The sequence below is a fragment of the Equus asinus genome, chromosome 13 (genome assembly GCF_041296235.1).
Source record: "Equus asinus isolate D_3611 breed Donkey chromosome 13, EquAss-T2T_v2, whole genome shotgun sequence".
Lineage (NCBI taxonomy): Eukaryota > Metazoa > Chordata > Mammalia > Perissodactyla > Equidae > Equus > Equus asinus.
In genome coordinates this window covers 61,791,661-61,808,114 of record NC_091802.1, presented here as the reverse complement: position 1 = coordinate 61,808,114, position 16,454 = coordinate 61,791,661, and the positions used below count along the sequence as shown (strand labels likewise).

Genomic DNA, 16,454 nt, shown 5'->3' with positions numbered 1-16,454 from the left:
GGTTGAGTCCATGACGAGCAGCCCACGCGTGGCAGTGCAGCCCAGTGCTGCGCCTGCAGCTGTCTCGTCAGGTAAGCCTGTGCCTCACCCCCAGGGCGTGGTCCTCGTCTACGACATCGCAAACCGCTGGTCCTTTGATGGCATCGACCGCTGGATCAAGGAGATCGATGAGGTATGACAGCATGCCAGAGCTCCCTGCGTGTGGGCTTGCGAGGGTGTGGGGGCAGGGGCGGGGCATGGGGCCAGGGCACAAGGCTTCAGCAACAGGGAGGCAGTGTCACCTCCCGGCACAGGGTCGGGCCTCACTTGGAGTCAAGGCCCTGCACGCCGTCAGGCACCACAGCTTGCCCTGCTGTGGGTGGTGGGTCGATGGTGGTGACTGGGCTCTGCCTGCCGCACCCTGACTCACCCAACTGCCAGTGGGGACGTGGAGCCGTCAGTACCAAACCCACTGTATTAGTGTCCTGGGGCGGCCGTAACAACTGACCGCAAACTGGGGGCTTAGAACCACAGACACTTATCCTCTCAGTTCTGGAGGCCACTCGTCCAAAACCAAGGTGTCGGCAGGGCCGCGCTTCCTCCAGAACCTCAGGGGAGGCTCCTTCCTGCCTCCTCCAGCGTCTGGCGGCTGCTGACAATCCTCAGCCTGTAGGGGCATCGCTCGGTCTCTGCTCCACCATCACGTGGCTTCTCCCCTGTATGTCCTGTGATCTCTCCTCCTCTTATAAGGTCACCAGTGATTGAATTTAGGGCCCACCCCGTGACCTCACTGTAACTAATTACATCTGCAAAGACCCCATTTCCAAATATGTTCACGTTCACAGGCTCTGGGTGGATGTGAATTTTGGGGGACGCCCCTCATGCCAGTACACCCATGGAGCCGACAACAACAAAAGCTCCTACAAGTAACCATTTTCCGTGCCTTTCTCTCACCCCTCAGCACGCCCCCGGTGTCCCTAAAATCCTGGTGGGAAACCGCCTGCATCTGGCCTTCAAGCGGCAGGTCCCCACGGAGCAGGCCCAGGCCTACGCGGAGCGCCTGGGCGTGACCTTCTTCGAGGTCAGCCCTCTGTGCAATTTCAACGTCACTGAGTCCTTCACGGAGCTGGCCAGGGTCGTGCTGCTGCGGCACGGGATGGACCGGCTCTGGAGGCCCAGCAAGGGTAGGTGCCAGTTAGGGTCACCCCATGGCCCCCCAGATGATGATGGTCTGCTGCCCAGGACCCCCCTCAAGGCCACTGGATCCATTCTCGAAGAGTAGGTGTATTTAACCTGAGAGAAATCATCCTTACAACTTTGTTGGAAGGCTCACGAGAGGCTTTTTTTTTTAAAGATTGGCACCTGAGCTAACATCTGTTGCTAATGTTCTTTTTTTTCCTCCTTCTTCTCCCCAAAGCCCCCCAGTACATAGTTGCATATTTTAGTCATGGGTCCTTCTGGCCCCGCTATGTAGGACGCCACCTCAGCATGGCCTGGTGAGCGGGGCTGTGTCCACACCCTGGCGAAACCCAGGCCACCGAAGCAGAGCATGCGAACTTAACCACTCGGCCAGGGGGCCGGCCCTAGAGGCATTTCTGAAATCTGTACGTGGGCAGAGGTGAAGGCGTTCATAAGTGAGGCAGCCACAGGCGTCAGTGGCAAGGGGTCAGCACCTCCTCGGGCAGAACAGAGGAACCAGCCAAGGCAGTGGCTGTGAGAGGCTCCTGCGCCGCGCTCTCCCGCGTCCTTCACATCGAGGGTTGGGGGAAGAGCATCTCATGTTAGGAATGATTCACTTGCAACTTATTTTGTTTACAAAGAAAGGAACTTGAGAAATAGAAGTGCATAGAATATTTCTAATATAATGAAACTTGCAGCTGGAATAGACTATTCAAATTCCTCAGTGTTCATATGCCCCAAACTGTATGCGCTGACCTTCCATCTGCATTGTGTGAACCTGTTGTGACACAGTGCGGCTGGCTGTCACTGTTCTCCTCTGAGTAACTTGTCAGCTTACTTCTTTTAAGGGACAAAGAAGACGAATCTATATTCATGGAATTGGGCAGCATAGAGTTGACTGACAAAATGCCATTCTTCTGAACCAGGGGTTCTCCCCCTCGGCACTGCTGTCATTTTGGAGGGCGTGGTTCTCCGTGCTCTCTGGGATGTGCTCACCCCTGCTCTCCCTGTCTCCCAGTTGTGAAAACCACAAATGTCTGCAGACATTGCCGAAAGTCCTGGGGAGTCAAAATCGCCCCCCATTGAGTACCATGGTTCTGAAAGAGCTGCTTGTTGGGACCTTGATTTTATCCTGGGCCAACCCGCTGGGCCGTCCTTCTGTCTGCCTCCTGCAGGGCTGAGGTGCTGTGGCGACTGCACCAGGGTGGGGATGAGATTCCTGCTCCCTCCTCAGCCAGTCCCCTGGAGCCCCACTCTCCCCTGGGCGGGGAACCTGACTCACAAAGTGCACGGTGTAGGTGAAACGTAAATTACAGCATTTGCTGGTCAAGTGTATTCTCGAGTTTGTCTCTGTAAAGCTGATAATACATGTTTTTTTGGTTAGTTTGTTTTATTTTTTATTATTTTATTGAGGTCATAATAGTTTATAACATTGCGAAATTTCAGTCACCATATATACGTGCCACTTTACCCCTTATGCCCACCCACCAACCACCTTCTCCTCTGGTAACCACTAATCCGTTCTCTTGGTCCATGTGTTTATCTTCCACATATGAGTGAAGTCATGTGGCGTTTCTCTTTCTCAGTCTGGTTTATTTCACTTAACATAATACCCTCAAGGTCCGTCCAGGTTGTTGCAAATGGGATGATTTTGTCTTTTTTATGGTGGAGTAGTATTCCATTGTATATATATACACCACCTCTTCTTTATCCATTCACAGTTGATGGGCACTTGGGTTGCTTCCATGTCTTGGCTATTGTGAATAATGCTTCAGTGAACATAGGGATGCATAAGTCTCTTTGGATTGTTGATTTCAAGTTCTTTGGATAGATACCCAGTAGTGGCATAGCTGGGTCATATGGTAATTCTATTTTTAGTTTTTTGAGGAATCCCCATACTGTTTTCCGTAGTGACTACACCAGTTTGCATTCCCACCAGCAGTATATGAGTATATGAGTATATTTTCTCCACATCCTCTCCAACATTTGTTATTTTTTGTCTTGGCGATTATAGCCATTCTGACAGGTATAAGGTGATATCTCATTGTAGTTTTGATTTGCATTTCCCTAATAATTAGTTATGTTGAACATCTTTTCACATGCCTGTTGGCCATCTGTATATCTTCTTTGAAAAAATGTCTGTTCATATCCTCTGCCCATTTTTTGATCAGGTTGGTTGTTTTTTTGCTGAGTTTTATGAGTTCTTTATATATTTTGGAGATTAACCCCTTGTGGCATATATGATTTGAAAATAATTTCTCCCAGTTGGTGGGTTGTCTTTTTGTTTTGTTCCTGGTTTCCTTTGCCTTGCAGATGCTCTTTAGTCTGATGAAGTCTCATTTGTTTATTTTTTCCTTTGTTTCCCTTGGCTGAGTAGACATCGTAGTTAAAAAGATGCTTCCAGGGGGCTGGCCCCATGGCCAAGTGGTTAAGTTTGCGCACTCCACTTTGGCGGCCCAGGGTTTGGATCCCGGGTGCGGACATGGCACTGCTCATCAGGCCATGTTGAGGTGGCGTCCCATGTGCTACAACTAGAAGGACCACAACTAAAATATGCAACTATGTACTGGGGGGATTTGGGGAGAAGAAAGCAGGAAAAAAAAAAAGGCTTCTAAACCAATGTCAGAGTGTACTGCCTATATTTTCTTCTAGGAGTTTTATGGTTTCAGGTCTTACCTTCAAGTCTTTGATCCATTTTGAGTTCATTTTTGTAAATGGCATTAAGAGAATGGTCTACTTTCATTCTTTTGCCCGTGGCTGTCCAGTTTTCCCAACACCATCTATGGAAAAGACTTTCTGTTCTCCATTGTATGTTCTTGGCACCTTTGTTGAAGATTAGCTGTCCATAGATGTGTGGTTTTATTTCTGGGCTTTCACTTCTGTTCCATTGATCTGTGTGCCTGTTTTTGTACCAGTACCTTGCTATTTTGATTACTATAGCTTTGTAGTATATTTTGAAGTCAGGGATTGTGATGCCTCCAGCTTTGTTCTTTTTTCTCAGGATTGCTTTAGCAATTCATGGTCTTTTGTTACCCTATATGAATTTTAGGATTCTTTGTTCTATTTCCATGAAGAATGTCATTGGGATTCTGATTGGGATTGCGTTGAATCTGTAGATTGCTTCGGGTAATGTGGACATTTTAACTATGTTTATTCTTCCAATCCATGTGCATGGAAAATCTTTCCATTTCTTTATGTCATCATCAGTTTCTTTCAATAATGTCTTATAGTTTCCAGTGTATAGGTCTCTCACCTCCTTAGTTAAATTTATTCCTAGATATTTTATTGTTTTTATTGTGGTTGTAAATGGGATTGTATTCTTGAGTTCTCTTTCTGTTAGTTCATTATTAGACTATAGAGTTGCAACTGATTTTTGTAAGTTGACTTTGTACCCTGCAAATTTGCTGTAGTAGTTGATTATTTCTAATAGTTTTTTGATGGTTTCTTTGGGATTTTCTATATAGAGAATCATGTCATCTGCAAGCAGCGAGAGTTTTACTTCCTCCTTGCCACTTTGGATTCCCTGTATTTCTTTTCCCTGCCTAATTTCTCTGGCCAAAACCTCCAGTACTATGTTGAATAGGAGTGGTAAGAGTGGGCATCCTTGTCTTGTTCCTGTTCTCAGAGGAATGACTTTTTCCTTATTGAATATGATGTTGGCTGTGTGTTTGTCATATATAGCCTTTATTCTCTTGAAGTACTTTCCTTCTATACTCATTTTATTGAGGGTTTTTTTCATGAATGGATGTTGGATCTTGTCAAATGCTTTCTCTGCATCTATTGAGATGATCATGTGGTTTTTACTCCTCATTTTGTTAATGTGATATATCACATTGACTGATTTGCAGATGTTGAACCATCCCTACATTCCTGGAATAAATCCCACCTGATCATGGTGTATGATCCTTTTAATGTATTCTGTATTTGGTTTGCCAATATTGTGTTGAGGATTTTTGCATCTATGTTCATCAGCAATATTGGCCTGTAATTTTCCTTCTTTGCATTGTCCTTATCCAGCTTTGGGATCAGGGTGATGTTGACCTCATAGAATGAATTAGGAAGTGTTCTGTCTCCTTCAATTTTTTGGAATAGTTTGAGAAGGATAGGTATTAAATCTTCTTTGATGTCTGGTAGAATTCTCCAGAGAAGCCGTCTGGTCCTGGACTTTTATTTTTTGGGAGGTTTTTGATTACTGTTTCAATCTCTTTACTGGTGATTGGTCTATTCAGATTCTCTATTTCTTCTTGATTTAGTTTTGGGAGGTTGTATGAGTCTAAGAACTTATCCATTTCTTCTAGATTGTCCATTTTGTTGGCATATAGTTTTTCATAGTATAATCCTTTGTATATCTGTGTTATCCATTGTAATTTCTCCTCTTTCATTTCTAAGTGTATTTATTTGAGTCTTCTCTCTTTTTTTCTTAGTGAGTTTGGCTAAGGGTTTGTCAATTTTGTTGATCTTCTCAAAGAACCAGCTCTTAGTTTCATTGATCCTTTCTACTGCTTTTTTGTTTGTTTGTTTCAATTTCCTTTATTTCTACTCTAATTTTTATTATTTCCCTCCTTCTGCTGACTTTGGGCTTTGTTTATTCTTCTTTTTCTAGTTCTGTTAGGTGTAGTTTAAAATTGCTTATTTGAGATTTTTCTTGTTTGTTAATGTGGGTATGAATTTCCATCTTAGGACTGCTTTTGCTACATCCCATATGAGTTGCTATGGTGTATTTTCATTTTCATTTGTCTCCAGATATTTTTTTATTTTTCCTTTAATTTCCTCAGTGATCCTTTGGTTGTTCAGTAGCATGTTGTTTAGTCTTCACATATTTGTCACTCTCCCAGCTTTCTTCTTATAGTTGATTTCTAGTTTCACAGCGTTATGGTCAGAAAAGATGCTTGATATGATTTCAATTTTCTTAAATTTATTAAGGCTTACCTTGTTTCCCAACATATGGTCTATCTTTGAGAATGTTCCATGTGCACTTGAGAAGAATGTGTATTCTGCTGTTTTTGGTTGGAGTGTTCTATAAATGTCTATTAAATCCATCTGGTCTAGTTTTTCATTTAATTCCACTATTTCCTTGTTGACTTTCTGTCTGGAAGATCTGTCCATTGATGTAAGTGGTGTGTTGAGGTCCCCTACTATTATTGTGTTGCTGTTAATTTCCCCTTTTAGATTTGGTAATAGTTGCTTTATGTACTTTGGTGCTCCTGTGTTAGGTGCATATATAAGTGTCATGTCCTCTTGGTGTAGTGTTCCTTTTATCATTATATACTGCCCCTCTTTGTCTCTCATTGCCTGTTTTATTTTATTTATTTTTTCTTCTTCTCCCTGAAGCCCCCCAGTACATAGTTGTATATTCTAGTTGTTGGTCCTTCTAGTTCTGCTATCTGGGACACCACCCCAGCATGGCTTGATGAGTGGTGCCAGGTCCGTGCCTAGGGTCTGAACCAGTGAAACCCTGGGTCACTGAAGTGGAGCATGAAAATTCAACCACTTGGCCATGGGGCCAGCCCCTCGTTGCCTGTTTTCTCTTGAAGTCTACTTTGTCTGATATAAGTATGGCAATGCCTGCTTTCTTTTGTTTGTCATTTGCTTGTAGAATCATATTCCATTCCTTCACTCTGAGTCTGTCTTTGTCTTTAGAGCTGAGATGTGTTTCCTAGAGGCAGCATATTGTTGGGTCTTGTTCTTTAAGCCATCCTGCCCCTCTGTGTCTTCTGATTGGAGAGTTCAATCCATTTACGTTTACAGTGATTATTGATAGATGAGGGCTTAGTGCTGCCATTTTGTCTCTTGTTTTCCGGTTGTTCTGTATTTCCCTTGTTTCTCATCCCATGTATTTCCAACTGCTAATTCAATCTGGTGATTCTCTATGATGGTGTTCTCAGTTTTCTCTTTATCATTTCTGTCTCTGTTCTGAGTTTTTGTTTAGTTGTTACTGTGAAGTTTGTATAAAAGATCTCATACATGACAGTCCATTTGCTCATAGCCTCTTATCTCCTTAGTCTAAGGAGTTTCTGTGTCTTTCCTCTTCCTTGTCCAAGTTATTCTTGTCATGACTTACTCCATTTTGCATTGTGAGTTTGTGATTAAAATGAAGTGATTATAGTTATTTTTGATGCTTTCCTTCTCTTTATCTTTAATGTTATAATTGTTTGCTAACCTGCTCTGATAGAGAGCTGCAATTTTCTGATTTTGTCTGCCTGTTTATCTGCTTGCTCAAGGCTTTGTAAACTCTTTCCTTTTTTTCAGGTATGAGGACCTTCTTGATCATTTCTTGTGTTGGGGAGTCTTGTGGTGATGAACTCCCTCAGTTTTTGTTTATTTTGGAAAGACTGTATTTCTCCATTGTATCTGAAGGATATTTTTGCAGGATAGAGTATTCTTGGCTTAAAGTCTTTGTCTTTCAAGATTTTGAATATATCATTCCATTCTCTCCTAGCCTGTAAGGTTTCTGCTGAGAAATCTGCTGAAAACCTGATAGGGGTTCCGTTGTAAGTTATTTTCTTCTGCCTTGCTGCCCTTAGTATTCTTTCTTTGTCATTGACTTTTGCCAGTTTTACTATTATATGCTTTGGAGAAGGTCTTTTTACATTGATATAATTAGGAGTTCCGTTAGCTTCATTTTACATGTAATTCCAGCTCCTTCCCCAGGTTTGGGAAGTTCTCAGCTATTATTTCTTTGAACAAGCTCTCTTCTTCTTTCTTCCACGCTTCTCCCTCTGGAATACCTCTGATCCTATTGCTGCATTTCCTAATTGAGTCGGATATTTCCTGAAGAATTTCTTCATTTCTTTTTCGTCTTAGTTCTCTCTCATCCTCCACCTGAAGCATTTCTATATTTCTGTTCTCTAAATTGCTAATTCTGTCCTCCATAATATCAGCTCTGTTTTTTAAGGATTCCAGATTTTTTAAATCTCATTCATTGTGTTCTTCATCTCCAACATTTATGATTTTTTTTTATACTTTCAATCTCTTTTGTGAAGAATTCCCTCTGCTCATTAATTTTATTCCTGAGCTCACTGAACTGTCTTTCTGAGTCTTCTTGTAACTGGTTGAGTTCCTTTATGACAACTATTTTGAATTCTCTGTCACTTACGTTATAAATTTCTGTGACTTCAGGAGTGGTTTCTGGGTGCTTGTCATTTCCTTCTGATCTGGAGCATTAATGTCCTTCTTCATGCTGTTTGATGGGGTGGACTTTTGTTGCATAGTGGTAGGATCTGGTTGCAGATTCCACTGCCCCCACTGGGGTGGAGCAGGAGCTGCACTGTCTGAGCCCACTGCCACCCCTGCCCATTGTTCCCATTCATTGGAGGCTGTGCTGAGAGGGCTCTCTGCATCTGGCCACTGCTGCTTCACACACGTAGGTGCAGGTGCTCTGGCAAGGGTCGTCTGCCCTGGCGGACTGGCAGAACTGATACACCAGGCAGGATGGGGGGGTGCCTTCTGTCCCTCCCACACTCACACTCTGCACTCACTGGCTGCCCACCTGGGCTGCTCAGCTTGATTGAGGGCCCCCCCCCCCGACTGAGCCACTGAGTGGGGTGTTCCCGCGGGCTGGGAGGCAGCTCTGAGAGTGAAAGCATTCCCGTGGAGGGCTGCCCTTTCCCCCTCCTCTCAGAGTCGAGTGCTGGCCACTGTGTGAGGTCCCGTGCCCTAGATCACTGCTGCTGGGGAGCAGGAGGAGATCCACTCACCTCCTTCCACTGCCTCCCGGGGTTCCAGCACCCCCACCTTCAGACGTTTGGCTGCATGGATCTCTCAGATGTCTGTTGTGTTGCATGGGTGTCCACTGTTGGTTCACGAATGTCCTTTTCGTTATATCTTAGTGGGGAGAGGCTAAGGAAAGTGCTCCCTTTGCGTGATGCTGACGTCTCTTAATAATACACGTTTTGGTGTCAGCTATACAACTGAGAAAGCATGTCTCCTGAAGCCTTGGTCTCTAACCCTGAACTGTGGTCATACTTGAGTCCTGGAGGAGATCTCATTGACCATCACCAGGAAGGGCAACTCGTCTCTCAGACCCAGAGAAAGAGATGGCAAGGGTCTCAAGTTTGGGGGCAAACTGAGTTTGATGAAAGCAGGACGATCTATCTCCTACCTGCCAGGTGCTGCAGGGGGTGTTCAGCAACAACATCCTGTAGTCCACCCAGCCCACAGTCCTGGGAAAGGAGGGCAGACAGGCATGCAGGCTGCCATTTCATTGGCCCTGTGTCCAGGACAGCAAAAACTAAACACAGTTTTCTTTTCTTTCCCAAGTACTGAGCCTGCAGGACCTGTGCTGCCGAGCAGTGGTGTCCTGCACTCCTGTGCACCTGGTGGACAAGCTACCGCTCCCTATGGCCTTAAGAAGCCACCTCAAATCATTCTCGATGGCCAATGGCCTGAACACCAGGATGATGCACGGCCGATCCTACTCTCTCACTGCCAGCTCCACTCACAAGAGGAGCAGCCTCCGCAAAGTTAAGGCCTCCCGCCCACCCCAGAGCCCGCCCAAACGCTGCACCAGAAATAGTTGTAAAGTCTCCTAGAAAAGGCACAAGACAGACACAGGCTGGAATCTCCAGGAGACTCTGAGCAGTTGCACTGGGAGACGAGAGGCCATTCTAGATCCAAGAGACACCTCCCAGTGGTGACCATACCACTCCCCACAGTGAAGCCCGTCCTGTGGTTCGACTTTGATGTTTCTATGTGGATGTGCATGAAGCTCCTGTTTTAGACTTGTGTTTATAAAGGGAAAGTTAGTTCTCTGCTCAACTCTTGATAACATCAAATTTTGAATGTCACTTATATCATGATTGCAGTGTAACTTTTTCCTTAAAATAACTGCTTTTATAAGAATGGTGATATGTGTGTGATGAGTATAAATTCAAGGGACTCTGAAAAGCAATGATAGATAAATTAGAGTCATCAACGTGATGAGAGGGGCTTTTTGTAAACCTCCTTTTTCACATCAAAGCACTAATTTATAAAATGCTGCAGACACATTAGAGATTATGCACAACAGATCTGTCCGGCTGTGCATGAAATGGGTTTGATAAAGCTTTTGCTATGTTATTTACTACGTTTTGGGATTAATAAGTGATTTATATGCATATTTTTCTGTAAATCTACATTTTTTTTTGTATAAGATGTTCCACAAGTTATGAAGCTAAGGGAAGAAAATGCCAAAGATATCTCTTGTTATATTGAACACAGCCACAACATAGGCACTACAGATGCAGACTGGCAAGGAAAGTGTCACTCAGAGCTGTTTCGTAAGGAATGAAGTGAACACTATTATTTAAGAAAATGTTTCTCAACAATAAAATGTGTACTTGTTTCTTGGTAGAGTTGCCTCTGGTTCTTTCTGATGTGGGATATTTATATAGCCCTTTATTTCATTTGCTCTATTGCCTGTTTCAGGCGCCACACATTAGTGCTCGTACTCAGCGTTGGTAACAAGCCTTCACTCCTGAACTGTATCATCTATTGAAAAAGATTCCTTCTCCTGAAAAGAGACGTCGGGGCAGGAAGTGGGAAGTGGTAAGGAGTGGCACTCCAGCGTGCGCCTGTCTGGTAAGATCCTGGAGAGGAGCCCCTGGTGTGCTCACAGACGTCCTCAGGCTCTCCCCCAACAGACGAGGTCCTATCACCAATCACAAGTGACACATGAAGGACGGTGCTGACTTTGCAAAGACCCCGGGCAGGGTCTCTCCTTCCTGGTTGTACCTGCTAGACATCTCTCTGTGGCAGCTGGAGGCTAAAATGAGGGATAAAAATAACGTGAAATGAGAAAACACCCAGATGTCCTCAGTTTCTGTTAATGATTTATGGATTTTCAGAAATTTAAGGGACCCTAGAATCGGGAGCATCTCCTTTATTCAGAGATGGTGGAACCGAGGCCCAGAGAGCAGAGTTGAGCATGGCCACCACTGAAGGCCTGGAGCCAGGCTCGGGGTTGTCCAGCCCCCGATGGGGACAAGTGTCCATGGGCGAGTGGACAGCAGGTAAACCCTGAGGGGACAGTACCTCACAAGGGGCTGCCGGCCTGGGAGGACATCCTGGCAGGACCATGGCACCTTCTCTCGTTGGGCAGTGGATGGAGAGAGCAGAGAGAAGAAGGGCCGGCCCACTGACCACTAACAGGGACGGCCACGGTGCGCAAGACGGGCTGTCCTCTGACCTGCAGTGACCAATGCAGGGTCAGCCAAGGTGGGGCATCTCTCTCCTGCATGTGCGACCAGGAGAGACATAGGAGAGGTCCGAGGTGAATGAAAACCCCACGCACCTCTTCTCCTCCGTCCGAACAGCACACTCTTGAGACCCTGAAGGGAGGTGAGAACGCACCTCCCTGAGGCCGATGCATGATGATGGGCTACTGGGAATAGACCCCCTGGCCGCAAGGTTAATCCAGGCCAAATAGGGCTCTTTTCCCCTTTCTACTTTCTTTGGAAATGGACTCCTCAGGACTACCACTGATGTCCTAGAAGGAATAAGACAGTCCTCTGAGCCTCTGTGACCGAGAGCCCTTCCAAGGGCCTGGTGCTTGGAGCGCACAGGCACCCAGAGGCCTCAGCCCTCCAGAGACGAAGGACACCAGAATCTGGACAAGGCAGGAAGGAGCCGCCCAGCAGCCTCCAGAGGGAGTGCAGCCCTGTCCACAGCTGGATTTCAGACTCTGGCCTCCTGGACTGTGAGAGGACGAGCTCCTGCTGTTTTAGGTCCCTAGTTTGTGGCGCTGGTTATGGCAGCTCCAGGATACTCACACAACAAGGAAATAGTTATGCTTCACAGTGGAAAGTGCTTAGCAGATCAGAGCGGCATTTCTGTGAAATAAAAACAAACCCGAATGCGGAACATATTAAGTAGAACTATACGTGTTTTGGTGGTGAACATACAGAAAATATAATGAAAAGTAAACAGAACCCTAGAGAAAGCTGCTCTCAAAGTTTGTCATTTTCTTCCGTGACCCTCGCTGCCAGCAGAACCACCCACAGTATAAACACGAGCCCCAAACTATGTCCCAGGTGTCTGCAATTCTCTTTTCAGGCATCTAGATTAAAAATGTAACGTGTACAATTATGTTTTCTATTGCCCTGTGAAAATTCCTGCAATGCAGAATAATTTCCTAACCACAGAGCTTACAACTTTGATGAGGAATTATCTAGGCAAATAGTGAATCTGGAAAAAAGGCCAATTACAGGCTTGATGATACTTGTTTAGCCAAAGAGATGGAGATGGAGACGCCTCCCTTTGCTGGAGAACTGCTTCATCGAGGTAACTGTGGATTTGAGAAGCGAAACGAAAGCTGCGTGTATTAGGGGACCTGGGGAGAGGTGTCCAGCTGTTACGGGGACGGGATGCACCTCATCCCAGCCAGGAGGGTAGGGTGGTGAGCTGGGCACGACCCTGTGCTCATTCTGTTCACTCCCCACGACGTACATGTTCTTGGGGCCTCCAAGGGGCGGGGGTGTTCTCAGTGTGCTGAGCTACTGAAGGGTGTTAGCCAAACAGTAATCTGGGTGAGGCTGAGCAGAGTCTCAGAATGAGACAGCTGTTGCTGTAGGATGCTTCTGCCAGGCAGTGGGCAGACGGGGTTGGTGGCTGGTAATGGGAGCAACTTCTCCATGCAGGCAGGCGGGGGCCCAACATGGTTCTCTGCCCTGGTGAGGGTCAGTGCTCCCTGTGGCAGAGGCTGAGCTGTGTCCTGGGCTGGCTCTGCCCCTCCTCACCTCTGACCCTTCTTCCTTGACCAGCCTGAATACGGGGCCGGGGGCTGGCTCCATGTGTTCCTGCTTTGATGGAAGATTAGGTCTGTGCCCTCTTTCTTCAGATCTTTGGATTCTCACACACCTTTCTTCTCAAAAAAGGCTGGCTCCTGCCAGTGAAAGTTTTGGCTTTTAACACTACTGTCCTTTCCTTGCCTTGAGTCCAGAACTCAAGAGCAGAATACTGCTCTTTCACTCTACTTTCCCGCTATAACCACCGAACCTGCCTGGGTGAGGAGGCCTCTGAGTCACCGTGGAGAGGAAGACAGGCAAAAAGGAAGAGTTCCAGAGTCCTCCCTGCCCCAAAGCAGCTGCTGTTGCTCCAGCCTTCACCCCGCCTAGGTGAGGCAGCCCAGAAGTGCTGTTGGTGCCATCAGCCAAAGACTACCATGAGCACAGCAGACTCACTGCAATGAGGGAGACCTCGCACTTCAAGAAACGGGGGGCATCTCTGTAGGAGGGTGTTGGAAAAGACTTAGGGTAGGGCCTGTCCTGGGCGACTGGGGAGTGCTGGAGGAAATGCACTTTGCTCTGTGTTTAAAGCTGTCATGGTGCAGATTCTGAGACTGCTATCTTAATAATTCTTATCTAGAAGGTGGGAAAGCCGAGCAAAGTGAAGCTGTCGTTGGTAAGAAGTGGCAGACGCTCAGTCACCAGGACGGGCGTCTCGTCTTCGGCTGACTTGGACACTGCCCCATTCTGGTGTGTGTTCATGTGGGGTCCTGCTTTTGTCCTGCCCTGTCTTCCTGTGTGTGTCAAATCTCCCTCTGCTATCCTCTTATAAGGACACAGGTGATGGCATTTAGGGCACATCCACGTAATGCAGGATAATCTCCCCATCTCAGGTCCTTAACTTAATCACATCTACAAAGATCCTTCTTCCAAAATAAGGTAACATTTACAGGTTCCTGGGACTCGGACCTGATATCTTTGAGGGCCATTCTTCAGCCTGCCACATGCTATACCAGATTACGAGCTTTCATGGCTTAAAATAATACACATTCCTTTTCTTACAGTTCTGGAGGTCAGAAGTCCAACACAAGTCTCAAGGGGCTAAAAGCAAGGTGTTGGCATGGCTGGTTCCTTCCAGAAGCTCCAGGGGAGAATCAGTTCCAGGCTTGTTCCAGCTTCTAGAAGCTGCCAGCATTCCTCGGTTCCTGGCTGCACCACCCAATCTCTGCCTCTGTGGTCACACTGACTCTTGTCAACTGAAAAAGTAAATCAGACAGTTGTTTTACTCATAAAACAAGTTTATTTGGGAATAGCCAAAAGAATTGCAACTCAGGATGTGCATGCTATGGGCAACCACAGGCAAATCCAGAGAACAAAGGAGGAGCTGCTTTTACAGAGAAAGGGGGGAGAGGGAGAGGCTGTTCTAAAGGAAAGTCCATTGGGGGAGAGGAACAGTTCAGGGCGGCAATGCTTCTCATTATCTGGGCTGCTGCCAGGTGGGGAGAGAAATCTTCCTGCAGTAGTAGAGTACCAGCCATGCCTTTCAGTCAGTGATGGCCTGCATATAGGATGGTGGTCCCATAAGATTAGTACCATGCAGACTAGGTGTTGTGGGAATTAAAAAAAGAAACTGTAATCAAATCGAAATCGGGAAGGCCTGTAGGGGGAGCTCTCACCCCCATCACATGTCGTCAATGTCACCAACCAGGAAGACAGGACATTCATATCTCCAGCAGGAAGTACAACTACTTTAGGACTGAAGGAAGATTTCTCTCCCAAACCACCAACAGCCCAGCCAATGAGAAATGCTGCAGCTCAGCCAATGAAAAACCCCACAGCCCAGCCAATGAGAAATACCACAGCCCAGCCAATGAGAAATACCGCAGCTTAGCCAATGAAAATCCCCACAGCCCAGCCAATGAGACACGCCACAGCCCAGCCAATGAAAAACCCCACAGCCCAGCCAATGAGAAATACCGCAGCTCAGCCAATGAAAAACCCCACAGCCCAGCCAATGAGAAATGCCACAGCCCAGCTAATGAGAAATGCCACAGCCCAGCCAATGAGAAATACCACAGCCCAGCCAATGAGAAATACCGCAGCTCAGCCAATGAAAAACCCCACAGCCCAGCCAATGAGAAATGCCACAGCCCAGCTAATGAGAAACGCCACAGCCCAGCCAATGAAAAGCCCCACAGCCCAGCCAATGAGAAATACCGCAGCTCAGCCAATGAAAAACCCCACAGCCCAGCCAATGAGAAATACTGCAGCTCAGCCAATGATAAACCCCACAGCCCAGCCAATGAGAAATACCACAGCCCAGCTAATGAGACACTCCACAGCCCAGCCAATGAGACACGCCACAGCCCAGCCAATGAGAAATACCGCAGCTCAGCCAATGAAAAGCCCCACAGCCCAGCCAATGAGAAATGCCACAGCCCAGCTAATGAGAAACCCCACAGCCCAGCCAATGAGAAACACCACAGCTCAGCCAATGACAAATGCCGAAGCTCAGCCAATGAGAAGCATGCCGCCCTGAACTGTCACTTTCCCCCAATGGACTTTCCTTCAGAGCAGCACCCCCCTCCTCTGTAAAAGCAGCTCCTCCTTTGTTCTCTGGATCTGCCTGTGGTTCCCCATGGCACACACATCCCAAATTGGAATTCTGTTGGCTATTCTTGAATAAACTCATTTTGAGATAAATAACAGGCAAACTTGCCCTGTCAGTTGACGGTGTGTAGTAGGCTATACCATCTAGGTTTGTGTAAGTACACTCTATCATGTTTACACAATGTACCTCCTGCTGGAGATGCAAGCGTCCTTCCCTTCCTGTTTGGTGTCAGTGACAATGATCTGATACGGCGTGAGAGCTCTGCCTACAGTTCTTCCCCACTCCAGTTTAGTCCAGGTTTCTCTTATTAATTTCACACCTTCCTGCCTCCCCCTTATAATGTGATTACATTTCAGGCCACCTGGATAACCCAGGCTACTCTCCCCATCTCAAGATCCTTAATTTAATCCCATCTGCAAAGTCCCTTCTGCCATATAAAGTGACACATTCCCAGGTTGCAGAGATTAGGAGTGCACATCCTTGGGGTCCATCATTCAGCGACCACACATGCCCCTCCTCTACTGGAGATTATAGCTCTCTTGCCCCCAGGAGTAACCACCATCTCCAATCTGTATAAACCATGCCCCTGGTTTTCTTCATATGTCTGCATCCACATACATATGTATCCGTACACAATAGGTTGTTGAGTTTGCCTATTGTGAGCTTTGTGAATCCTACCATAGGTATACTTTTGCAACTTGCTTTCTTTGTTCAACATTCTTTTGAGATTCATCCACCTGGACACAAACGGCTCTGGCTGTTCCTTTTCATGCCTCTGTGGAATTGTGTGGTGATGGACGCCACAAACTGTCCATTGCTGCGTGGATGGAGTATATTTGATTCTCCACAAGTGGCTAAACTCCCCTGGCCTTGCACTGTATTTTTCATCTTTTTTTCCCAAGCCTTTAATAACCCCATAATAGATAGAGACATCTCATGGGTAGCCAGTCCCCAGTGGAGACACTCCTTGCCTCACAGGGGTA

General features: G+C 46.4%; 1 protein-coding gene across 1 annotated transcript in view; it reads left to right on the top strand.

Annotated features, from left to right (window-relative positions):
- Window positions 1-10,488, top strand: part of RAB40B (RAB40B, member RAS oncogene family) — a 39,364-nt gene extending 28,876 nt beyond the window's left edge. The window contains exons 4-6 of the mRNA XM_044745323.2: window positions 95-172; window positions 941-1,163; window positions 9,418-10,488. Coding sequence (XP_044601258.1) covers window positions 95-172; window positions 941-1,163; window positions 9,418-9,689 — 573 coding nt within the window. The 3' untranslated portion in view covers window positions 9,690-10,488. The remainder of the gene's footprint in view (window positions 1-94; window positions 173-940; window positions 1,164-9,417) is intronic.
- The last annotated feature ends 5,966 nt before the right edge of the window (window positions 10,489-16,454 follow it).